Genomic DNA, 26065 nt, shown 5'->3' with positions numbered 1-26065 from the left:
AACTGGGTGTGGTGGCAGGTGCCTGTGGTCCCAGCTACTCAGGAGGCAGAGGTGAGAGGCTTGTTTGAGCCCAGGAAGTCATAACAGTGGGGCATGTAGGACAGAGAGACAGGCCAATCTGTGACGGCTGGCCTATACCCCTTTCTGTGACCGCCAGCCCTGCAAACCAGGTAAATTCTCAGTTCGGCTTAGCAAACGTTCTATGAGCGCACACCATGGACAGGCCCTTCTCTGGGTTTTAGGGTACATCATTTCACATGCTGGCTCCTTCCCCAAGGCACTCACGGATTTACAGCTCTCTGGGGAGGGAGTGCTATTTACACAAATGCGAACTGGTCTAATATCATCCAATAAAAACTCAAAAGATCACCAAGTAGGGGGAAAAAAAGCACAACCAGACACCTTAATACAGGGAGAGGAAATTTTGTGAATTCCACATTTATTAATCACACACACAGCTCTCTCTGCAGACTAGACACTAAAACACACAATTGTCAAAAACTAGAAAAATGAGTTATGTCCACATGTTTTAAAAGCAAAACTTTATAAATTTCTTACCACACTCATTCCCAAGTTTTATCCCACAAAGTATAGCATGAAACAATGACAACATACATATTATTCAAGTAAAATGCTATTTAAAATAGCTGCACACAGGTAATTAAAACACTAGGATCCAGTTTTTAGAGGAAAAAGTCATGTGGCACAATTTCAAGTTCATAATTGAAGTTAACAGTAAAACAGATTTGCTCACATTTGCTTCTGATCTTTATTTCTGCTGTGTCTCTTTAGTAGAATAAAGAAATGGCACTTCACATAAAATCCTATTTAAAAGCTACTAAAATGGATAAACAGATGCAGATCAGCTCTTTAATGAGAATCCCTGCATAGCTGGAGGAAGTTCGAGGAGAACTGTTTTTTCAAGGCAAATAGACTCTTGTTACATGGCTAATTTCATCTACATTATCATCGCTGGGAAGTTCCTGCTGAGAACTCATGGTAGCTACGCCAGAAAAGTACTTTCTTCACAGGAGGTGTTGAAATAATGCCTGATAAATGCAAGTAAGGTCAATATCTCCCTCTTGGTCTGGATCAGGAGCTGGCAAACTTTTTCTTTAAGGAGACAAGTAGTAAATCTTTTAGGCTTTGCAGGCTATACTGTCCCTGTCCCAACTATTCAACTCTGCCAAGAAAGCAGTCCCAGATAATACCATAAATGAATGGGTGTGGCTATGCTCTGATAACATTTTGTTTATGGACACTGAAATCTGAATTTCATAGAATTTTCAGGTGCCATGAAATATTGTTCTTCTTTTGATTTTCTGCCCAATCATTTGAAAACATATAAACCATTCTTAGCTCACGGGTTGTATAAAAACAGGTGGCAGGCCAGGTTTGGTTCGTGAGCCATAGTTTGCCAACCCCTGATCTAATGGTCCTTTTCTAGTCCATGTTGGTAAAATGTATATATTTTAAAAATCCCATTACATATGGCTACTTTATTTAAAAAACAACAAAAACGTTCAGTTAAAAATAATTATCTTTCTTCCCACAACCAAGGGTCATTTTACTAAACAGTAAGCTATTTCCTTTAATTAGAAAATTGATCAAGGATACACAATGAGTCTCTGGCCTCAATTTATGAACCCATGAGCCAAATATGCAAGAAGACTCAAAATTTGCCACCCAGCCAAAGAATCTACTGGCTTACAATGTTAAAAATGTATTTGGAAGTATTCCTGCACACATCTCAGCATCGGTAATCCAGAGTTATAAAAAATAATGTTGGAGCATTTGTATTCTTTTTTTGAGGCAGAGTCTTGCTCTGTCCTCCAGGCTGGGGTGCAGTGGTGTGATCTCTGCTCACTGCAAGCCCCGCCTCCTGGGTTCACGCCATTCTCCTGCCTCAGCCTCCAGAGTAGCTGGGACTACAGGCACCTGCCACCACATCCGGCTGATTTTTTTTGTATTTTTAGTAGAGACGGGGTTTCACCGTGTTAGCCAGGATGGTCTCGATCTCCTGACGTCGTGATCTGCCTGCCTTGGCTTCCCAAGGTGTTGGGATTACTGGCGTGAGCCACTGTGCCCAGCCCAACATTTGTATTCTTAATAGAAAAAGGATGGATACATCTAAATCACAAGTAATTAAAATGTTATATAAAACCACCTAAAAACTACACAAATAAAGAGCAGACATTAACTGTCAAAATGCTGAGTATGTGATTCTTGACAGGGCCGGGGCAGTGTCACTAGGAGATGAATTTCAGCTCTTCCTTCTCCTTGGGACCTTGGGAATGTGGCTAGTACACTCCAGGCCAGATGCTAGGCAGCTCCCTGTGTGCCCAGGGTCTTGCCAGACCTTTAGTTACTCAACCATAGCTTCCCAGTGGCTCAATGAGGTTAAATCCTAGGTGGGGTTCAGGAGTAATTGCATCTAGCACTACTTTCATTCACATTTTCCTTCCACAACCCAGAATAACCACAAGATGTAAGTGGAGTCTACACAGAGAGAGATGGGGGAAAGGAAGGTGCTTCGTCTCCACCTACTTGGCTGCCTAATTGGATTTGCATCTGTTTAAGATTATGGAGTCTTTCTTTCAAAGTGAGAGGCAACACTGGTCATAGCGGCTTTTGTTTTTTGTGTGTTATTTGAATGATGAGCTGTAAAAACTCTTATTAGATAAAAGGTGCCTGAAATTTAAGGGCTCATGCCTCTTCTACAAAGTGGATTGGCAATTACAGAAATTCTTTCCCTTTTGGGTTGACTGTGGTGAAAGTACTTTTGCTCTTTTGGAGGTGAGGGAGCAGCACCACACCAGGACAGAAAGAACAGGCTGCAGGTGACAGCCACTTACTCAGGCTCAGGTCGGTGGGCAAGTGGGCACTGGTCTCCTCCCATCTTGGCAAAGCCACTGACAGTAGGCAAGGAAGGGCTGGGTGGTGCTGCTCGTAACAATGGCTCTTGTACGTCCTCAGAATTTTCATTTTTTGTGTGAAGGGCTTTTACTTTCTCTCTGGCTCGCAATATCGCAAGGAGCTAAGTAAGGCCTGTATGGAATCTCCACTGTATGCATGGGATGGAAGGTGCTGAACACATGCCCAAGGCAACAAGGCCACTCAGGGAAGGAGCCAGGCCATGCCACTACGTGCCTTCCATCCTACCAAGCTGCTTCTGCTATTCTTTGCTTTACGCTTCAGCTCATTTCCTCAAGGAAATGAAATGAAGTGGCAAACAGGACAGAAATGAAAATAGAATTCTTTAATTGGTAAATTTAGGACAATAAAGACGTCAATTAAAAAATGGTTCAGGAATAGGGAAAGGTGCTCCTTCATGCCTCACAGAAGCACGGACAATTCTGTGCTATTTATTATCTTTGAAAGAGGGTTCACTCAAACCTCTGCCGTAACACCTCCAGATGCACATTCGGTGTCTTCTGTGCTGAGCTGGCAGATGCCGGAGAGGGGTGCTGTGCCCCTCACCTGCCCGCCACTCACAGTCAAGGGTCTCCTTCAAGGTGCTCTGGGCCCATGTTCTGTAGCAACATGGGGGATGGTTGTGCCACTGCCCAGGCAGTGATCAAGCCTTTGTGACGGCCCAAGGGGCTGGGCCTGCCTCGTGCTGTGCCTGCTCTGAGGCAGCTGGGGCTGTGGTGGGGAGCCAGGGCCTCATTCTGTAAACCCAGTGCTGGTTCTCTGGGAGTCTGCAGCCACAGGCACGTGGCACATATTGGTCCCTAGTTACATTAAGGGCAGGGGTAGGATTTGCATCTGTTTAAGATTACAAGGACTGGATGAGTTCTGAAAAATTCATAATTCTGAAAACCTATTAGTTTATTTAAAATAATGGATGGCATGTACCTATATATGTAGGTAAGTCTCCTTTTAATTTTTTTTAAAGAACCAAAGAATCCTACAAGCCCCCGTAACACACGTACTTGAGTTCCAGATACTCATCAATGCCATACTTGGACCCCTCTCGCCCGAGGCCGGACTGCTTCACTCCACCAAAAGGGCACTCCACAGAGGAAATTAATCCTTCGTTGACGCCAACCATGCCCACTTCCAGCTGCTCTGCCACTCTCCAGATCTGGGCTGGGTCTTGAGAGTAAAAATAACCTGCCATAGGGATAAAAGGACATATATGGCATTTAGAAGAGTCATTAAAGACATCATGTCTAAAGATGAGGGCACCATTGATGACTTTTTGTTCAATCACTTGGGCCTGGAGTCTTCCCTGCTCCCAGATAAAGTCCCAGGATGGTCTTTTCCACTTTTTCATCTCAAAACCTATGAAAGTCACCTCTTGCTTCAATTCTACTCTCACTATCTCCTATCGAGACTCTCTTCCTGTTTTCTACTATTCAATCCATCCTGCACACCTGTTAGATTTTCACATGACATTTTTGCCCAAGCCTTTCGATGACTCCTGATTATAAAATAAGGTTAAATTCCTTAGTGGGTATTCAACACCCTCTTCCCCCCAAGTAGTTTCAATCAGCATTTCTGGCTTCACCTTCCATTGCTCCAATCTCCAACCATCCTCTCCAAACCAGTCAGCCAAATTCTCCTCACCCTTTCTTACTTTGCTTCTGAACTCCCTTGGTGCCCTCTGCCCAGAAACTGTCTCCTCCAGTTTCTGCACAACCAGAATTCTGCCCATCATTTATGACCTAGTTCAGGGTACGTCTTCCTCTACCATCACCCCGTCGAGAAGGAAGAGACAAATGTTGAACTCAGTGTTATAAAAGTCCTTGTGCACACATCTTACTCCAGCTTTATGATAACTCTAAGGGACCTCATAGCATGCTTACCATTCCTCTTGGTATAAATAGTTCTCTTACAGCTGGAGGGGAAGCTTCTATAGAGCTATAGTGGTATCTTGTATGTCTTTGTATCTTCTGCAGTACTTCATTTGCTGTGGATGCTATTACATAATTTTCTCAGGGTTATAGAGTACATGCCGTGGCCACCTGGCCCATCTCCAAACTAAAGGAATGGCAGCCATCAGAGAGGCACCTCTGCACACACCATCTTCACTCCATTCATTGTCCCTGACATTCCTTGCTGATGCCCTTCCTCTTCTGTTCAGGCTTACGGGAGCCACGCAAAAGGGAAGAAAAAGCATTTGGAATTTCTGGGGATTAAGCCTCTAAGAATGTGGGACTTTGAGATGTGTGCAGTTCTCCACCTAGAAAAGTAGAATAATGTGCACCTTCTCTTCTCCCCACAGCTGTAATTAGAGAGCTCCCAAATGTGTATCATGGGGACAAGGCAAAAGTACACATACTTGCACAAATCCAAATCCATTCCACCACTTGGAAAGCAACAAAACACATACCTCATTGAAGTTTCTGTCTCAAACCCAGGGTGATGTTTAAAAGGTAAATCTGGCATGAGCTGGAGAAAAATGATTATGACTGGTATTGAACAAGGACAAACACCTACCTGCTAACCCAACGTCAGCTGCGTTAGCGATTGCTATAGCCTCCTCCTCTGTATTGAACCTGCCAAAGTTAAGATAGGTCATAAAATATGTAAAGGGGAGAGGAAAGGAAACCAGTTTTCTTTTCTTCTGATTTGTTTCCCAAATAATCACAAGGAGTAAATCAGAGTTTTGCAAAGAGATCCAAGAGCAGATTGCAGAAGAAAGCAGCACCATTCCCCAATATAACTCAGTGATCAAGGCTAGCATGCTCAAATCAATACTGGCTTCATCTCTCCTAAGAGAACAAGAAAAAAGCAGACCAACATGTAGGGAACAGTGGCATATCCAGAACATCAAACAAAATCCCTTTAAAAAAAAAAAGGATTACTATTCTTGGTACCCACTGAGAATATATAACAATCATAACAACTACTTTAGAAGCAAGCCTGATGTAGCAGAAAGAAAACGTTCAGAAGGGGTTGGGGCCAGGTTCTAAAATGTCCTCCACCACTGCTTAACAATGACATGATGCTTGGAGTCTCCTCCTCTCTGAAATGAAGGAATGCACCAAAGCCCAGGCCATCTCTTCTAGCTTTAAAATTTTATTTCAGGAATAAGATGTCAGTGGTATTTTTCTGTTGTTCCAGAATTGTAACTGGGGCAAAAAGTTCTAAGCACCCCAATTTCTAAATTCAGAGATCTACCAGCAGTTGGAACCAGCTGTCTCCCTGCAGGGCTTGCAAAGGGGGACTGGGCAGAGCCAGCTCCGAAAAGTCAATTTGTCCAAGGGTACACAGTTATGAAGTAGCAAAGTCTAGAGCTACATCATAGTCAACTGCAAAGCCTGCATTCTCAACCAATGCCTTCCTTTGGTTTCCTGTGAAAATGTCCAGTTCACATTTTATGTAAAAAGTTTTTATTAAAACAAAGAAGATGAATGTTCTTCAAGGGTCCATTTCCCCAATAGTGGAATAAAAATAAACTTCATAAGCGAGATGTAACAAGGCCAGTGAAGTACATAATAAGAAAGATTTCTGGTCCTGGATAAGATGGTACAGATAGCACCAGCTGCCAGCTGTCTCTGTGAACCCAATGCTGGACATGCCAGAGGAGAGAGAAAGAGAATCATAGTCAAAACCAACAACAACAACAACAGCAACAAAACCTCAATCGGAAACTAGCACCAAAAATGCAAGACATTTCTGGAGGCCAACAAATTGGTTGGATCCTGGGGGAGAATGATGGCCTCAAGTGAGAGCGAGCTCGAGACCACCCATGCAGAGGTAGGCAGGGCAAGGGCAGGGCTGCACGTCTCCTACCACACCTGTGGGTTCCAGGTGATCCTGCCTACAAACCTGGGTCCCTGGATCAATGAGACATTGCTACAGGTACAAAAGCAGCAGGGCTGGCTTGGGGCAGTGAGCCAGTGCTCGTGCCCAGCAGGTACACCAGCTGTGGGAAACAAGTGTAGGCAGCACCAACACCAGCAGCCTCTTCTCCCCAACCTATTCCAATAGAGGGAACTGCAAAATACCCCAGGGGAAAGGATACTTGGAGTGGGGGAGTGGCGCTGAGACTGGATTTTAACACTAGAGGCGCCCTCAGTGAGGCTCAACCCTTTGCCCTCTAAATGTATGAGGGGCACAAACCAAGGCCTAAGCTTTTTACCACAACCCACGGGAGATATTACAAGCCAAGGCTGCCAACGGTGCAAGGGGTTAAAGATGAGCTCACAGGAAAAATTACAAGACGTCTGAGGAGCTCCAAGACTAAGAAAGTTAAACAGCACAACTTATACCACAGCAGACAGAAATGGTGGAAGAGAATAAAAATGTTTTTTTAAAAAGGACAAATAGCCACAGCAAAGTAGGGGAGAATAATGAAGCAGGAAGAATCAGTTATGGGGAAGAACCCACTGGAGATATCAGGGATGGAAAAAACAATTGTTGAGATAAAGATCTTGGTGGGTGGGATGGAAGCCAGAATGAGTATATCCGAAGAATGCATTAATATGCTGGCACATGAGGGGAGGGACTCGCAGAAGGCATCAGGAATGAATCAGGAATGAAGAGATGGAATGCAGAGATAAGAGAAGTAGGGCACAGAAGTAGACGTATCACAATAATAGACTACTTGGAAGGCTAGAAAAGGATAAATGAAAGGAAGAAGAATATCTGGAGAAAGAATGACAAAAAATTTTCCAGGACTAAACAAACCTGTTAGATATTAACGAGCTGGGAACAGTAGCTCACGCCTGTAATCCCAGCCCTTTGGGATGCTGAGGCGGGTGGATCACCTGAGGTCAGGAGTTCGAGACCATCCTGGCCAACATGGCGAAACCCTGTCTCTACTAAAAATACAAAAATTAGCAGGGCCTGGTGGCGGGCATCTGTAATCCCAGCTACTCAGGAGGCTGCGTCAGGAGAATCGCTTGAACCCAAGAGGCAGAGGTTACACTGAGCTGAGATCGCACCACTGCACTCCAGCTTGGGTGACAGAGCAAGACTCCAACAAAAAAAAAAAAAAAAAAAAAAAAAAAAGGAAAAAAAAACCCAAACGAAAACAAAAAAACTGTATTAAAGATATTAGGACCTCAACTGAAAAACCTCACTGTGTGCCATACCAGATAGTAAAATTTAAGAACATCAAAGATCAAGAGAAATTCTAAATGTTTCCAAAGAGAAAAAATAGATCCCTTTCAAAGAAGCAAGAATCAGATTTCTTGGCAATAACCCTGGATAAAAGTAGATAAAGAGGCCGGGCGTGGTGACTCACAACTGTAATCCCAGCACTTTGGGAGGCTGAGGCAGTTGGATCACTTGAGGTAAGGAGTTTGAGGCCAGCCTGGCCAACATGGTGAAACCCTGTCTCTACTAAAAGTATAAAAATTAGCCAGGTGTGGTGGCACATGCCTGTAGGCCCAGCTACTCGGGAGGCTGAGGCAAGAGAATCACTTGAACCCAGGGGGTGGAGGTTGCAGTGAGCCGAGATCGCACCACTGCACTCCAGCCTGGATGACGGAGTTAGACTCCATATCAAAAAAGAAAAAAAAAGAAAAAAAAAAGTGGATAAAGGAGTAATATCTCCAAAGGGTTGAACCTAAAATTTTATCCAGGTAAATTATTATCTACTTGTGAATGGGAGATAAAAGACCACAAAAGGACACAGAAAGTTCATTTCCTATGTACGTCAATGAAAGAATCCTTTGAGGTGTAATATGTAAGAAGGAAAATGAGTTCAGGTCTGAGCACGGTGGTTCATGCCTGTGATCCCAGCACTTTGGGAGGCAGAGGTGGGTGGATCACTTGAGGTCAGGAGTTCAAGAACAGCCTGGCCAACATGGTGAAACCACATCTCTACTAGATTACAAAAAATTAGCCAGGCATGGTGCACGTGCCTGTAGTCCCAGCTACTCGGAAGGCTGAAGCAGGAGAATCGCTGAGATCATGCCACTGCACTCCAGCCTGGGTGACAGAGCAAGACTCCATCTCAAAAAAAAAAAAAGAGTTCAGCAGAAAGTAAGAAAAAGTAAATTAAAGAATCTGAGGTCAGGCATGGTGGCTCACGCCCATAATCCTAGCACTTTGAAAGGCCAATGCAGGAGGACTACCTGAGGTCAGGAGTTCGAGACCAGCCTGGCCAACATGGTGAAATCCGTCTCTACTAAAAATACAAAAAATTAGCCTGGTATGGTGGTGGGTGCCTGTAGTCCTAGCTACTCTGGAGGCTGAGGCAGGAGAATTGCTTGAACCAAGGAGGCAGAGGTTGCAGTGAGCCAAGATCGCACCATTGCACTGCAGCCTGGGCAACAGAACGAAACTCCATCTCAAAAAGAAAAAAAAAAAATAGAGAGAATTTGATAAATTTTGTGGTCCAAATAAGTTATGATTTTTTAAAAAATCCATAAATTGCACTCTGCTCTTCAATGGACTCAACACAACTGTCTGCCTCCTGGCCAGACCTCAAAGCAGCCCAGGAATCTCTTTCGGGGTTTCCCATGTTCTCTTCTATTCTTCCTCCCATCTCCCCGCTGGCTGGAGGATCTTACTTGATAACTGGTGCCAGAGGCCCAAAAGTCTCTTCATGAGTGCACAGCATGTCCTGGGTGACATTGCACAGCAGGGTAGGCTCAAAGAAATTTTTTCCAAGTTGGTGTCGTTTTCCACCTGTCACAATGGTGGCACCTTTAGAAACGGCATCATTCACCTGTTTCTCCACCTGTGTGATGAGGAAGAAAAAAAGCTTTCCACATGATACCATCTTTTAGAATGTTTAAACTGCAGAAAACTATAACTAGTTCCATTTTTTTTTCTTTTTTAAAAAAAGTAGGTTAACAATAAAGCATGCTGGTTTCCTTTTGTAGAAGGAACCACATTTGCAGAGATTCAGAAGCAAGAGTGCCACCTTCTTCCTTGGTCTTTGATATCTTCTAGCTGTTTGATCTTCCTATTTGTTGAATGGTCTAATATATATTCGCTTCTTTCTCGGCCTGTGGCTCAGCCATTTGCTGGGATTTGCTTTCATTGCGTTCTGCGGTTATTTCCAGCTTCTTGGATCCCATGTTGTCCTATTTCCTGAACTGAGTTTTTGTTGCTTTCTGACACACACATTCTCCTCAAGTAGTTGTTATTTATTTATTTATTTATTTATTTTTGAGACGGAGTCTCGCTCTGTTACCCAGGCTGGAGTGCAGTGGCGCGATCTTGGCTCACTGCAACCGCCGCCTCCCAGGTTCAAGCGATTCCCCTGCCTCAGCCTCCCGAGTAGCTAGGATTATAGGCACCTGCCACCACGCCTGGCTAATTTTTGTATTTTTAGAAGAGACAGGGTTTCATCATTTTGGCCAGGCTGGTCTCGAACTCCTGACCTCGTGACTCACCCGCCTTGGCCTCTCAAAGTGCTGGGATTACAGGAGTGAGCCACGAGGCCCGGCCAAGTAGTTGTTCTAAAAAAGATGCACTGGATGTGGTCTAGTTTCTAAATTTTCATACACCAAGTTTCTGGTGTTTTGTACTCCACCTGATTGATAATTTGCTTGAGTACAGAATTCTGATACAAAATAACTTTCAGAACTTTGAGTGCACTTCTCCACTTCTAGTGCTGTTGAGGAAGTTTGAGCCAAAAATGGTTCTCACCCTTTTTCTTCATGATAGCTTTTTCCTCTCTGAAATCTCCTAGGATCTTCTATGCTCTGATATTCTAAAATTTTAGCAATACTATATATATATATTTTTTTTTTCCCTTTTCATTCATCCTACTTGGTAATCAGTGAAATCTTTCAATCTGCAGAATAATTATTTTCCCCTAACTCTGAGAAGTTTCCATCTATTATTTACTTAGTAATGTCACTTCCTCCATTTTCCCAATTATTTCACTCTAGAACTCCTACTACTGGATGGGTATTAATAGGAGTTCAGATTAGTTCTGATTTTTCTTGACATTTCTATTATATTTTTTGCCTCTCTATCATTTGCTTTAAACTCCATAAGATCTCCTAAATTTTTTATAGTCTACTTCAGCTACCGAATCTTGTGACAGTCATGTGTCTAATTTCTATAGACTCTTTGTTTTCATTGCTTCATTTCCTAGAACATACTTCTTTTTTTTAAAACTATACTTTAAGCCTAGAACATACTTCTTATTAACAGTTTACAGATGTACTATCTTCCCAAAACTCTTGCAGGACACACCATGAGATTCTTAGAAAATTTCCTTCCAGTTCCCTAATTGATCTGCTTCCTTCAGGGACTGTTCTGAAGGAACAGTCTGTTTGTTCCTTCAAACAGACTGTTTGTTCTTCCTGACGTTTCCTCTTATGTGCTAGTGGTTTTCCATCATGATCCATGGTTGTTCATCTTTCTGAATGAAGGACTGAGTTGTCGAAACTAACCTGGTCGGCTCCTTCTCAGCTCCAGCAGTGTGTTTGGGGGACACACACACAAGGACTGGGTTGATCAATTTGGGGATGTGTGGCATGAGTGGTCTTTGCTGTTTTAAGCTTGGGTTTACTCTAACTTGCAGGCTTCACATAAGGGCAGCTCCCTTCCCCAAAACGCAAAGTTGGGAGATCCCTACCTTGATGTACCTAGCCTCGCTCTTGAAGCTGTAGTCTGCCTAGATACCTGCTATATTTCTTCAGAAAAACTGTCCTGCCCAGAACAAATGCCTCTGCTGTCTTGTGTGTCTTGGTGGTGGTCGTGGTGAGGAGGGATGGTGGGAATGACCCAGAAAATTGTGCAAAAGTAGAATCAACCAGCTTCATCTCCTCCCCTCCTCCTATTCCTACTTTCTATAGCCACCAATTCTAGAAAGGCTCTGTCATTTAAAATGGCACCAATTTCCTCTGCAGGGTTCCCCTGGGTAGACCCATCTATTTTGACTTCTATTAACACAATCCCTTCTGAGTTCCAGAAGTTCATTCCAATCTTTGGTTCACTGGAGCTGTTTTCCCTTCCATTTTCACCTGAATTTTCTGTTTTGCTTTTGTTTTTGAGATGGAGTCTCGCTTTGTTGCTCAGGCTGGGGTGCACTGGTGCGATCTCTGCTCACTGCAACCTCCGCCTCGTGGGTTCAAGAGATTATCTTGCCTCCGCCTCCTGAGTAGCTGGGACTACAGGTGCTTGCCACCACGCCTGGCTAATTTTTCTTTCTTTTTTTTTTTTTTAGAGATAGGGTTTCACTATGTTGGTCAGGCTGGTCTCAAACTCCTGACCTCAAGTGACCCACCCGCCTCAGCTTCCCAAATGCTGGGATTATAGGCGTCAGCCACCACACCTGGCCCTCAGCTGAATTTTCTATAGGGTTTCAGGAAGGTAAATATAGGTGTGAATGCATTCTGTCTTTGAGACTCACTCTTTTAAAATCCATGCCCCCCGCCCAATGCTCTCATAGTGCATCACCTGCAACTAATCCCCACTGGCTAGGATGGCTTACTTTCTATGAATTTTATATTTCAAAAATTATTCTACTTAACAAAAATACCCCCTTGATTCCCAAATATAATCTGCTCTGCCCTTTTCTTGTCATATTAATGTGAGGTGCAGTGTTTTTTTCCTAGAACCCACTCTGTGACAGTATGTACACTAGAGCCAACACAATGAAGTGTTTTTAAACAAGGTGGTTTCCACCAAATTTCTCTCCAGCAAAAAAGAAATCTCGCTGTTTGCTTGTTTGAAGTCCTGGCATACAGCACCATCTGGAGGACAATGTCTGCGTCTTCCCTTTGGGGAAAAAAATCAAGACAGAGTGGTTTCCCAGCCTGGCTGCAAACTAGCATCATCCTGGGGCACTTAGAAAATGCCAATGCCTAGGCCGACTGCACATAAATTAACACCTAGTCTTCTTGGATGGGTCCCAGGCAACCGTAGTCGATAAAGGCACGGTGTGAGTTAAGGACCACCACTCTAGGACTTGAACCACAGCTGGCCTAGACCCAAATTGCCTTCACTAGACAAGTGAATACCCCTGGCTTGTCCCCAAGGTCCAAAGTCACCTCTAAAATGCAGGTGGTTCCAATGTAAATTTTAATGTATTTTCTTTATCTACAGTAATCCCAAGACAGTAACTAGAAATTTATCAGAGCTCTGTCAAACCTCGAGGTTTCCTTGGGTTTCCCAAGGCAATGGATGTGGGTTCAGCTGAGTTGACTGCCCATGGGGTGGAGGCAGCCATGGAGTCAAGGCTTGGCTCTCAGGCTCTGAGGAGGTTGAGGAACAGCAGTTGGGCTGTGCTTCCCATGATGAGTACCGACTTGCCTCTCACTTGCTTCTGGTTCTTCAGTTGCATCCAGGGGCTGGCTGTGCCTCCACTGTGTGTCTCCCTCTGACCACCTCTCCTCCCTTCTTTCCCACACACAATCTTCAGCTTCTACTGTCTTCCTGATTTAAAATATTCCATTAAAACCATTTTTGGGCAGGCATGGTGGCTCACGCCTGTAATCCCAGCACTTTGGGAGGCCGAGGCAGGTGGATCACCTGAGGTCAGGAGTTCGAGAGCAGTCTGGCCAACATGTGAAACGCCAGCACTACTAAAAATACAAAAAGTAGCCAGGCGTGGTGGTGGGTGCCTGCAATCCCAGCTACTCGGGAGGCTGAGGCAGGAGAATCGATTGAACTCAGTGGGGTAGAGGTTGCAGTGAGTCAAGACTCACCACTGTACTCTAGCCTGGGCAACAGAGCGAGACTCCGTCTCAAAAAAAAAAAAAAAAAAAAAAAAACCAAAAAACTGGATGTTTGATATTACTAGAAACTTTCTTGTGACTCCAAAATGGATTTTTTTTTTTAAACAGTAGAATAATGAGAGAAGTCTCATATAGCTAGTAGTATGGATTATAACATTTTTTTAAACAAAAAAATCTTTCCTAAAAGCAGTTTCCCTTCAATATCTCTAAATCCTGAACATGGCATCTGTGATTCTGCACCCCCGGCTGGGATACTTTCATGAAGGACTGTTTTAGACAGGGATTTTGTCATCAAGAGAAGAAAGAACAGGACAACATCAGCATTACAGCTGAAACACAAACCATCTCAAAACAAAGCCAGTCTTCCATTCCATAGGTGTTCCAAAAGATGAATGAACTTTGTCTCAAGATCCTAATTGCTGAGGCAGTGAGGGATAGAATTATCATCACTATAATAAAATTTAGGGAGGACAGTAAAGAGCTACAGTGACAGACCGCATGGGGACTTGGTGCAATGGCAGAGCTATAGCAGCTCATGACCAGACAACAACCTGATTCATATAACTGGTAGGCAGAATTCACTTTTCTCAGGTTTCTCCATTGTTTACAAAATAGGCTTGCTGGGCAAAACGACTTTTTTGTTTTCATTTTTTTTTTTTTGCCTTTTAACATCATTTTTTAGCTATTATTAATTTTTTAATTATTTTAACCTTTGTGGTTTTTGTATGAAAACATAGTTGAAAATTCCATTCGATTCCATGTATAGATGTAGATCTCTCATACTCTATACTCTAATCAGGGTAGTCATAACATCTATCGCCTCAAACATCGATCATTTCTTTGTACTGGGAACGTTCAAAATCTACTCTTCTCATAATAGCTATTTGAAAATATACAATATATTGTGGCTAATTACAGTCACTCTACAGTGCTATAGAACACCAGAGCTTATTCCTTCTGTCTAGCTGTAATATTCTGTCAACCAACCCCTCTCTATCTATCCCCACCCCTCCAGCCAAAGTGTTTTTTGCTGATTAAGCTTTTGATATTGAAACCATGAAATTTACTTTCACAAATAATACAATATACTTACCTTTTCTACCGCTTTTTCATTAATTAATGGGCCCTGAGTGGTTCCTTCCTCAAATCCATTACCTACGCGCAGGTTCTTCTTCATGGCCTCAGCGAATGCTTTTACAAAGGCATCGTGGATGCCCCTTTGCACCAAGAATTGGTTTGAGCAAACACAAGTCTGGACAGGAGACAAAAACAAACCCACACAGTCTGTCAGAAGCTGCAGACCTGACCAGTGAATGTGTGGCTGCTACCGCCTCTCTGTGAAAACACTTCCCTCGGTGGTTGTCATGTGTTCAACCTGCCATTTTCCTCCTCACGTGGGCTTGGCCCCAAAGATAAAAGCACTGAGTCAGCGCATGTTCCCCTACAATTCCCTCCACAGCTGCTATGCTACACAGCTGCTATGCATCAGTGATTAGTTGGCAATAAGTACCTGTACACACACACACACACACAAAAAAAAAAAAAAGAAAAAAAAGCCACCCAATCCATGTTTCTTTCAAATGGCTTTTGTTTATTTTGTTTCCCTGGGGGGTGGGGAAAGAGTGCAATTCTCCTGGGAGATCGTGATGCTGTAACATCAGCAGAGGCTAAGAGGAATGTGGTCCAACACCAACTTACAGTCTTTTCTTTTTCTGAGACAGGGTCTCGCTCTGTCACCCAGGCTGGAGTGCAGTAGTGGTGAGTTCACTGCAGCCTTGACCTCCAGGGCTCAAGTGATTCTTCCACCTCAGCCTCCCAACAAGGTGGGACTATAGGCACTCGCCACCATGCCCAGCTAATTTTTAATTTTTTTTGGCTGGGCGTGGTGGCTCATGCCTGTAACCCCAGCACTTTGGGAGGCCGAGGTGGGTGCATCACCTAAGGTCAGGAGTTTGAGACTTGCCTGACCAACATAGTGAAACCCGTCTCTACTAAAAATACAAAAATTAGCTGTAGTCCCAGCTACTCAGGAGGCTGAGGCAGGAGAATCTCTTGAATCTGGGAGGTGGAGGTTGCAGTGAGCTGACATCACGCCACTGCACTCCAGCCTGGGCAATAGAGTGAGACTCTGTCACAAAAAAAAAAAAAAAAAAAAAAAATTGTAGAGACAGAGTCTCACTCTGTTGCCCAGGCTGGTCTCCAACTCCTGGGCTCAAGTGATCCTCCTGCCTTGGCCTCCCAAAATGCTGGGATTACAGTTGTGAGCCACCATACCTGTCCCCAAGTTGTAGCCTTACAGTGTAACTGATGGTAACATATATTGACATTTTGTATTTATGAAGGAAAATATACTTATTTCTGACAAAACCAAGCTTATTTAGGTTATGTGGAAGGGAAAAACTTAATTACCAAAGGCCAAGGCAAGGATGAAAATTATTTGATAGAGAATATCACACATTTCATAGTTTTTTCACAATATAACCTTTCAGGGATATTTACTCTGTTTCTAGAATGCATTTAAAATTACATATTGATGGTACTTTTAAGATGAAATGCTTAAGAATATTTAAGAAGGCAGGATCCTGGCAGCAGCTTGGATAGAACTGGAAGACAGGACCCTTGGCTCAGAGTCCCAGCTCCTCAGCAGATTTGACACTGTGGCCCGAAGACGTCTGATCTCAAATCACTTTTTCTTTCTAGAATTTCATTTCCTCATCTCTAAAATGCAGCGTTTGTAGAGCTGATAACTGTGAAGGTCCCTGACAGATCAAATATTCCAGGATTTCCTAGGAAGACATGAGCTCAGGCCTCTGGTCTCCCATGACAGCCCGGTTACTCCTCCAAAACACTGCTGGCGTGGGCCTGTGCCCTGTAGAGGGCACCTCTGATGCTCCCTCCGTCTCGGGACAGCAAGGCCCCACTGGGTCATAGTAGGCAGCAGGGTTTTGAGTTTTTCCAGCCACCACCCTCCTCAACATTTTCTTACTTTCTTTCCCTTGGCCTCAGAGACCCCAATTGTTCAAGGCTGTTCTGTGTCTGAGGAGATTATATCCGTTCAGTAGAAAAAAGATCAATGAAAGAAAACTGTAAAAATAACCAGATTAAAAGAGTTAGGGGAAAGAAGAAAACAGAGAACAATTTGACTAAAGGACATCTGCTGTTCAGAAAATTATCTGAAGCCAGGGACTGTACCTTATTTTGGGGGGGGCCCTCTGAGTCTAGTATAATCCCTGGTAATAAAAAGTAAGTCATAAACTAAGTATCTGCTGAAAGAGTCAATGAATAAAGAATGAATAATGGAAGGAACCCAAAAGTTTCCTTCTGGGATATAAGGCAGAGGTGGTGGGATCTTTGTAACACACACACACGCACACACACACACGCTCTCACATGCACACATATCACACACACACACATACATACACACACATACACACTCACACATGCACACGCAAACACATATCCTGAAATACTCTCCAGGACTCACCTGTCCAGTGTTCCTAAATTTAGATGCCATGGCCCCTGCTACAGCCTGGTCCACGTTGGCACTGTCAAATACTATAAATGGAGCAAGGCCGCCCAGCTCCATGGAGACCCTTTTCACAGAGTTTGCTGCGTGGTGCAACAGGATCTGTGAGCAGAGGAGAGAATGCTGTGAGCACAGAAATCCATTACCAGGATTGTTAAAAATTACCAAACGGTGAAAAAAGCAAGGTGCACAGTGGTGTACATGGGATAACTCTTTGCATAAGAAAACGGAGAAATAAGAATATATATTTACATTTGCTTGTATTTGATAAAGAAACATTGGGAAGAGGCTGGGTGTGGTAGTGTGCACCTGCAATCCCAGCACTTTAAGAGGCTGCAGTGGGAGGATTACTTGAGGCCAGGGGTTCCAGACCAGCCTGGGCAACATAGGGAGACTCCATTTCAAAAATTAAATAAATAAATAAATTAGTAAAATAAACGCTGGGATGACAAGACACTAAAAGTCATTATTTACAGAAAGGGAGGGAGTCAGGGTTGGGGTGAGGGTGAGACTTGTCATGGTAAACATTAATACTGTCTTAATTTTTGAACCATATAAGTAAGTGTATTATCTATTCAAAACAATTATATGGTGGGCTTAAAATCATAGAGATAAAGAAATAAAATCACCTAGAATCCCACAACCCATAGCTTACACTGATAACATTTTAAAGTACATCCATTTAGAATGTAGCCATGCAGGTTCATATACATGTACATTTAAAAAAAAAAAACAGGATGGTATAATTATATAATTATACAGTTTTGTAACCTGCTTTATCTTCCCAATGAATCACATATTTGGGATGTCTATCTTAAAATTTTCATAACACTTTATACCTTGCTTCTTTAATGTAACACTCTAATGTGAAGATCCTTTTGTGTCAGCACATATGTTTCTAGAACTTTATTTTATTTATTATTATTATTGAGATGGAGTCTCGCTCTGTTGCCCAGGCTGTAGTGCAGTGGCACAATCTCCAGTTACTGCAACCTCCACCTTCTGGGTTCAAGCGATTCTTCAGCCTCTGCCTCTTGAGTAGCTGGGATTATAGACATGTGCCACCACACCTGGCTAATTTTTGTATTTTTAGTAGAGATGGGGTTTCGCCATGTTGGCCAGGCTGGTCTTGAACTCCTGACCTCAAGTGATCTGTCTGCCTCAGCCTCCCAAAGTGCTGGGATTACAGGTGTGAGCCACTGTGCCCGGCCTAGAACATTCCTTTAGATGCTTGCATAGTATTCTACTGCATGGCTATTCTGTAATGTATTTATTCAGGCCCCATCTGTTGGACATTTAGGTTGTTTCCATCCTTGCCGTTAAAAAAACGTTGTGGATTGCGCCACTGTACTCCAGCCTGGGCTACAGAGCAAGACTCCATCTCAAAAATAAAACAAAACAAAAAACAAAAATGCTGTGATGATTCTGTCAGGATGAACATGTAGAACTGCTAGCTCAATGTATAATCGTAAGGCTTTTGGTACCTATAGCTATTATAGTTTAAATATCCAGTAAGAGATTTCATAGCCTAAGAAGCTGCTTAGGGATGTTTAAATGCTTTATTAAGGATAGTAGGTCTTCGTCTAGTCATGGCTGCAGGAAAGATGGGACCACACTTGAGATAGTTCGACTGAAACAGACGGTGTTCGCAAGCCCAAGGTGGCTCTAGGATTGCCCCCCAAGTGTTGTACATTCTGAGGTCATGAGTTTTGTGACACGGTTCTTGGTAAAAACACAGAATGGCTGGAAAGCTAGGCCTGTGCGGGTACTGTGTATGTGTCTGTATGTTAATATTCCAGCAATCAAATGGTAGTAACAATCTTCTCTGAAACATTACTGTTCAACAAAGTAGTTCAAGTTTTAAGACTAAACATATTTCTTTATCGGATGCAACATAACTATTTAAACTTTTTTTATGTTTTTATTTAAAAATTTTTAAGAAACGTCATTGACTTTCCTGGATTTGCTTCAGTGCAAAATGATTCTCACTGTTGGGTCACTCCATTTTGCCTCCACCTGGCCTTGAGCACAGGTCCTGTCTCTGGTGTCTGTCCCTCCACCTGCACTGGCTCTGTGTCCTCTGACAGTGTCCTCTCCCCACTCAGTCTCTGCTTCTCCAGGAAAGCGGCTTGCCCTGGCCACTGGGTATGGTGTAAACTCCTGTCATGTCTTAATGAATCTTTTCCCAGCTCCAGTTCCCAAGGGCTGACCTCCTCAGGGCCTCAGCTTCCAAAGACAGCATGTGATTGGCCCGGCCTACCTTTCTTTCTTTTTCTTTTTTTGAGTTTAGGAGCAGAAGTTTAATAGGCAAAAGAAAGAGAAAGAAACAGAAAGCAAAACAGCTCTCTCTCTTCTCTAGTGAAGGAGAGGGGACTTCCTAGAGGAAAAGGCCCTGACCCAGCCCACCCTTCTATGCCAGGCTACTTGTCCTAGGTCACTGGCCAGCCCACAATTTCTGTTTCGCTCAAGTCAATGACCACTCATGGTTCAGTTCTCTGAACAGAGGAAGAGACGAGGTAACATATGCTTTAAAACATGGCTGCTGTCCTCTCAGTGGGGTCCTGGGAGGGGAGGCCCCCCTAGAAAGAGGCAAAGGCAGGGCAGGCATGCCTAGAACAGGCTCGCTGTGTATGCCTCAGTTACAAGGCAAGGTTCTCCACCCCAGGACCAGGAGCTCAGCCCCTAATCTCTGAAGACCAGCTCAGCAGAGGTGCTCGCTTAGTTATGCATCAGTTATCCTCTCAGCTATACTTGTCACATTTCCCGTTCAGTCACTAGAGGTGCATCACTGTCCTGGGTCAAGAGGAGCAAAGCTGGACTTGGCAGGGTCGTGGCTGATATTTTCCTGGAGCCCTGTTAGATGAGGATAGTTTGCTGAGAAAACTGAGTTGCTGCCCTTCGCCCAGTATCCTGGGAATTTCTCTGGCTTGAACGACGAAGGATTTACAACCCTTTCTCCCAAGCTTCCCTCTTTTTTTCCAACTACTTCGTAGTAACATTTGAATCTTTCTGCGGGTAAGTTTGCATTGTAAGACCCACTGATCGGGGCATAGCAGTTTATGGATCTAAAAATTCCTATTTCTATTATGAATGAATGGTAGGATTCCAAAGCACTACTCCCTGAGTATGAGTTTATAGCATGACAAAAGTGATTATGGTTGGGAGGCATTAAAATTACATTATTCCAGCCAGGCACGTTGGCTTACACCTGTAATCCCAGCACTTTGGGAGGCCAAGGAGGGAGGATCACTTGAGGCCAGGAGTTCCAGATCAGCCCGGCCAACACGGCAAAACCCCATCTCTACAGAAAATACAAAAATTAGCCAGGCGTAGTGGCACATGCCTGTAATCCTAGCTACTCAAGAGTCTGAGGCACAAGAATCACTTGAACCCAGGAAGCAGAGGTTACAGTGAGCCGAGATCACACCACTGCACTCCAGCCTGGGCGACAGGGCAACTGTCTCAAAAAAAAAAAAAAAAATTATTCCTTCCTACTTCTCATGGTTTCTAAAATGACCATAGATGCACAAAATCTTTGAAATTAGACTTTTTTATTTTTATTATTTTTTGAGGCAGGGTCTCACTCCTATTGCCCAGGCTGGAGTGTAGTGACATGATCACAACTCACTGCAGTCTCGACCTCCCAGGCTCAGGTGATCCTCTCACCTCACCCTCCCAAGTAGCTGGGACTACAGGTGTGTGCCACCAAGCCCAGCTAATTTTTTTTTTTTTTTTTGTAGAGACAGGGTTTCACCATGTTGTCTAGGTTGGGCTCAAGTGATCCTCCTGCCTTGGCCTCTCAAAGTGTGAGGATTACAGGTGTGAGCCACCACGCCTGGGCAGATTTATATTATTTTTTATCTGTTATGTGTTTATGGACATGAATAGTATGAGTACAGATACATATATGTGTATATGTAGATATAAACTAGTAGAAAAAAGCACACCATCTGAAGAGAAACACCATAAACAAAAATTTTGTTTGACCTTGATTTTTTCTCTTTTGGACATTTTTTTTATTATTTATTTCTTTTAATTTTTACATTTTTTTTTTTTTTTTTTTTTTTTTTTGAGACAGAGTCTCGCTCTGTCGCCCAGGCTGGAGTACAGTGGTGCGATCTTGGCTCACCTCACTGCAAGCTCTGCCTCCCGGGTTCACACCATTCTCCTGCCTCAGCCTCCCGAGTAGCTGGGACTACAGGCACCCGCCACCATGCCCAGCTAATTTTTTGTATTTTTAGTAGAGATGGGGTTTCACTGTGTTAGCCAGGATGGTCTTGATCTCCTGACCTTGTGATCCGCCTGCCTTGGCCTCCCAAAGTGTTGGGATTACAGGCGGGAGCCACCGCGCCCGGCCCTCTTTTGGACATTTAAAAGGATAAATAAACATCTATTTACAGGCACACACATTTTTAGCAAAGAACGTTTCATCATTTAAGGGGAAAAAACTCAAAGAAAAAGACCTTTCCATTTCTCTAAGTACTTTTAGACTAAACACAATTTTTGTTCATTTCAAAAACATCCATTTCAACATTAATTATGTGTTTCTGAAATTTCTAACTCTAGATTATTGAAAGAAACATGCATTCCAGAATTGAAAAAAATACAATGGAGAACTTTCACCCACTTCACATACAACAAATAATGCAAAAATAATGGGACCCTCACTGCCCCAATTTCTTTGGTTTTGTCAAGCAGGAACCTATGTCATGCCATAAAGGACTGTCCAAAATATCCCCAGAGGATGGTCAGATATTACTTTATTCAACCAATAGATCTTTTTCTTTGAAACAGAGTCTTGCTCTATCACCTAGTCTGGAGTGCAGTGGCACAATCTCGGCTCACTGCAACCTTCACCTCCCGGGTTCAAGTGATTCTCATGCCTCAGTCACCTGAGTACCTGGGATTACGGGTGTGCACCACCATGCCTGGTAATTGTTGTATTTTCTGTGAGGGGGTTTCATCATGTTGGCCAGGCTGGTCTCGAACTTCTGGCCTCAAGTGATCTGCCCACCTCAGCATCCCAAAGTGCTGGAATTACAGGTGTGAGCTGCCGTGCTTGGCCTGCGACAGAGCTTTTAACACTCTGCTGGAAATCTTTCCAAAATTGGTGATCAGGATGAAATAGTATTTTTATAACCTATCAAGATAAAATATTAGAAAGACATTTGTTTTCTTTGAAACTTGTGTCACATACCTTTCCTGTAGTTGTTGAACCAGTAAAGGAAATTTTGGACACCAGAGGATCAGTACAAATTGCCTCCCCTACTTCCTTGGCATTCTTTCGAGAACAGGGAATAACATTGTATACGCCTGAAGGAATCCCAGCCTGGCTTGCAAGCTATAAAGAGAAACAGCAAACATGTGGCAACAATTTACTAAACTGAAAAAAAAAAAAAAAAAGAAAAGAGAAATAAATAGATATTTAATCCAAAAAGTAATGGAAGAAAAATTAAGCTGACATTGGGGACAGACTAAGAACATATTTGAAGCTTAAATATCATTCTTATTAGTGCTAAAGTCACATTAATATTAATGGGTTGTTAAAGATCATTACAATAAAATTTCTACCGGACATGGTGGCTCATGCCTGTAATCTCAGCACTTTGGGAGGCAGAGGTGAGAGGATCACCTGAGCCCAGGAGGTGGAGGTTGCAGTGAGCCAAGGTTGTGCCACTGCACTCCAGCCTGGGGAACAGAACAAGACCCTGTCTCAAAAAAAAAAAAAAAAATTCTTAGAGTATAAGTTTCTCTCTCTTTTTTTTTTTTTTTTTTTTTTTTTAAGACAGTCTTGCTCTGTCACCCAGGCTGGAGTGCATTGGCATAATCTCCACTCATTGCAACCTCTGCCTCCCGGATTCAAGTGATTCTCCTGCCTAAGCCTTCCGAGTAGCTGGGATTACAGGTGCGTGCCTGGCTAATTTTTGTAGTTTTAGTAGAGACAGTTTTCACCATGTTAGCCAGGCTGGTCTTGAACTCCTGACCTCAAGTGATCCACCCACCTCAGCCTCCCAAAGTGTTTGGATTACAGTTGTGAGCCACCGTGCCTGGCCAGAGTGTAAATTTCAATGCCACTGTCTGTTCAAACAAATAAAGAAACAAATAAAAAACCTTGAATTTCTGTCCTGAGAAAAATCAAAGGAGATGCCAAGAAAAAAGTTACTTGATTCACTTGTAGAATCAAGGGTGGGAAAGTGAAAAGGGGCATTTAATGAACACCTACTAGGTGCAGGGCAGCAGTGCAAAGCCTTTCCACAGGTGATTTCCCAGGGGAATGATGAAGAAAGGGAGGCATAGCAGAGAAGAATCCAGCCAAGGCCACAGCTAGTAACAGAACCCGCAGGCAAACCCACAGCTGCCTGATCTGGACACTCATGCTCTTTCCACAGAGATTCCCTTTGGATAAGACATATCCTGAATTATTTTAATTTCTGGATTCCATTAACAATTAGCTTATTACGTAAATCTGACCGGAGATTCTGGGAAGATGAGTTTGTGAATCTCCCTCAATATCCTCATGAAAACAGCAATTAGACAGCAAACCCCAAATCTCAGAGACATTCACAAGACAATTATAACAAACATTTACAACAAGATGAGATGACAAGGTATCTCCACAAACCACAACTTACAAGTGGGTAAGAATACACCGCCTGTGTTGACAAGACCTGACCGTCATATCAGCACCTGTGTGAGAGGAAGCAGGGGGCAGCAATGGGCCGTGTGGTGTACCCCATACCAGAGAACCCCAAATAGTCCACAGCTGTTCCTCTGAGAACAGCAGCTGTAAGTTGGAGGGCCTTGCCCTATCAATAGTAGGTGAGTACATGGGATGCTGCAATATCAATAGTAGGTGAGTACATGGGATGCTGCAATATCAATAGTAGGTGAGTACATGGGATGCTGCAATATCAATAGTAGGTGAGTACATGGGATGCTGCAATAACAATAGTAGGTGAGTACATGGGATGCTGCAATAAGGAATGAAGGGGATGGAGAGTCCAGCCCCTGGGAGCCGTGTGATGAAAGATGAGGAGGCCCTGATAAAAACAGGGGAAGGGGATGGAGCCAGGGAGTCTCAGGAAGCAAGCTGCCTTATCTTTGAACATGATACACAAGGAAGCAAAAGGTACACTGTGAAGGAAAAGAAGCTATATTCCTAACTGGGCCTTCTTCCAAAAGTTCAGAAAACGAACTTCACATAAAAATAAAATTCTGACAAAAACACTGAGGTCGAATCCCATAAAAAGTTGTTAAAAGAAAAGAGGCTGGGTGTGGTGGCTCATGCTTGTAACCCCAGCACTTTGGGAGGCTGATGTGGGAGGATTGCTTGAGCCCAGAAGTTCTATACCAGGCTACGCAATATAGTGAGACCCTATCTCTACGAAAAAATAAAAAACAAAATTAGCTGGGTATGGTGGTGCACACCTGTAGTCCCAGCTACTTGGAGGCTGAGGCAGGAGAAACGCTTGAGCCTGGGAGGTCGAGGCTGCAGTGAGCCGTGATAGCAACACTGCACTCCAGCCTGGGTGACAGAGTGAGACTCTGCCTCAAGAAAAAAAAGAAAAAAATAGAAAAAATAAGAAGAAGTAGAATAATATCCCTATAGACAACAAAAGCATACCAGAAAGACATGCCCACAAAACAGACCCAAACTGGGCCAGGTGCAGTGGCTCACACCTGTAATCCCAGCATTCTGGGAGGCCGAGGTGGGTGGATCACTTGAGGTGAGGAGTTCCAGACCAGCCTGGCCAACATGGCAAAACCCCGTCTCTACTAAAAATGCAAAAAATAGACGGGCATGATGGTGTGTGCCTGTAATTCCAGCTACTTGGAGGGCTGAGGAAGGAGAATCGCTTGAACCAGGGAGGCGGAGATTGCAGTGAGCCAAGACTGCGTCAATTCACTCCAGCCTGGGCAACAAGAGTGAAACTCTATCTCAAAAACAAAACAAAACAAAACAAACAACATTAAAAGCCAGACCCAAACTGTAACTTATAACTTCAAAACAAGGTAAAAGATGACAAGAAAATTACACCAAGACACAAAAGAACAACCAACATGAACTGAGGCTAGAAAACTTTGGAAATGAGGTGAAGGAATATAGGAAAGAATCAGAACAAAGAAGTAAATCATTTCAGAAACGAAAACCAAATTTGAAGGAACACAAGCATGAACAAACACAACACATAACCTTAAGAAAAATCGAAGGTGAAAAGAAAGATAATTTTAGAGATCATGGCGGACGGGAAGCAGGACTAGATTGCAGCTCCCACTTGGATGGACAAAACAGCACGTGGAGGCTCGCATTGTGAACTTTTGCTCCAGAACGACTGCAGGAATAAATCAGGAAAACTGGGAGAGCACACAGATCCTGTGAAGGAAGCAGATTGCTCCTGCAGGACCTGGGAGACACCCCAAATACTGTGCTGGTATCTACGGCTGAGAGACCCACAGATGGTTCACATCACAGGACTCTGTGCAGACAACCCTCAGTAGCAGCCTGGAGCCTGGTAGACTTGCTGGGTGGCTAGATCCAGAAGACAGATAACAATCACTACAGCTCGGCTCTCAGGAAGCCACATCCCTAGGAAAAGCGGGAGCTACTACATCAAGGGAACACCCCGTGGGACAAAAGAATCTGAACAACAGCCTTCAGCCCTAGACCTTCCCTCTGACAGAGGCTACCCCAATAAGAAGAAACCAGAAAGCCAAGTCTGGTAATATGAAAAAACAGGATTCTTTAACACCCCCCAAAAATCACATTAGCTCACCAACAATGGATCCAAATCAAGAAGAAATCCCTGATTTACCTGAAAAAGAATTCAGATAGTTATTTATTAAGCTAATCAGGGAGGCAACAAAGAAAGGCGAAACCCAATTTAAGGAAGTCAAAAAAAAAAAAAAGATACAACAAATAAGGGGAGAAATT

General features: G+C 43.4%; 2 protein-coding genes across 2 annotated transcripts in view; one reads left to right on the top strand and one right to left on the bottom strand.

Annotated features, from left to right (window-relative positions):
* The window catches only part of GPLD1 (glycosylphosphatidylinositol specific phospholipase D1), a 120858-nt gene that overhangs the window by 582 nt on the left and 94211 nt on the right, over window positions 1–26065 (top strand). The window lies entirely within an intron of this gene.
* ALDH5A1 (aldehyde dehydrogenase 5 family member A1) overlaps window positions 408–26065 on the bottom strand; it is a 41241-nt gene continuing 15583 nt past the window's right edge. Inside the window, exons 5-10 of the mRNA XM_002816482.6 lie at window positions 22331–22474; window positions 17092–17235; window positions 14698–14856; window positions 9474–9643; window positions 5446–5504; window positions 408–4116 (exon numbers count right to left, since the gene is read on the bottom strand). Of these exons, the coding sequence (XP_002816528.3) occupies window positions 3911–4116; window positions 5446–5504; window positions 9474–9643; window positions 14698–14856; window positions 17092–17235; window positions 22331–22474 (882 nt within the window). The 3' untranslated portion in view covers window positions 408–3910. The remainder of the gene's footprint in view (window positions 4117–5445; window positions 5505–9473; window positions 9644–14697; window positions 14857–17091; window positions 17236–22330; window positions 22475–26065) is intronic.

The sequence above is a fragment of the Pongo abelii genome, chromosome 5 (assembly GCF_028885655.2).
Source record: "Pongo abelii isolate AG06213 chromosome 5, NHGRI_mPonAbe1-v2.0_pri, whole genome shotgun sequence".
Lineage (NCBI taxonomy): Eukaryota > Metazoa > Chordata > Mammalia > Primates > Hominidae > Pongo > Pongo abelii.
This window is presented reverse-complemented; position numbering and strand designations above follow the sequence as displayed.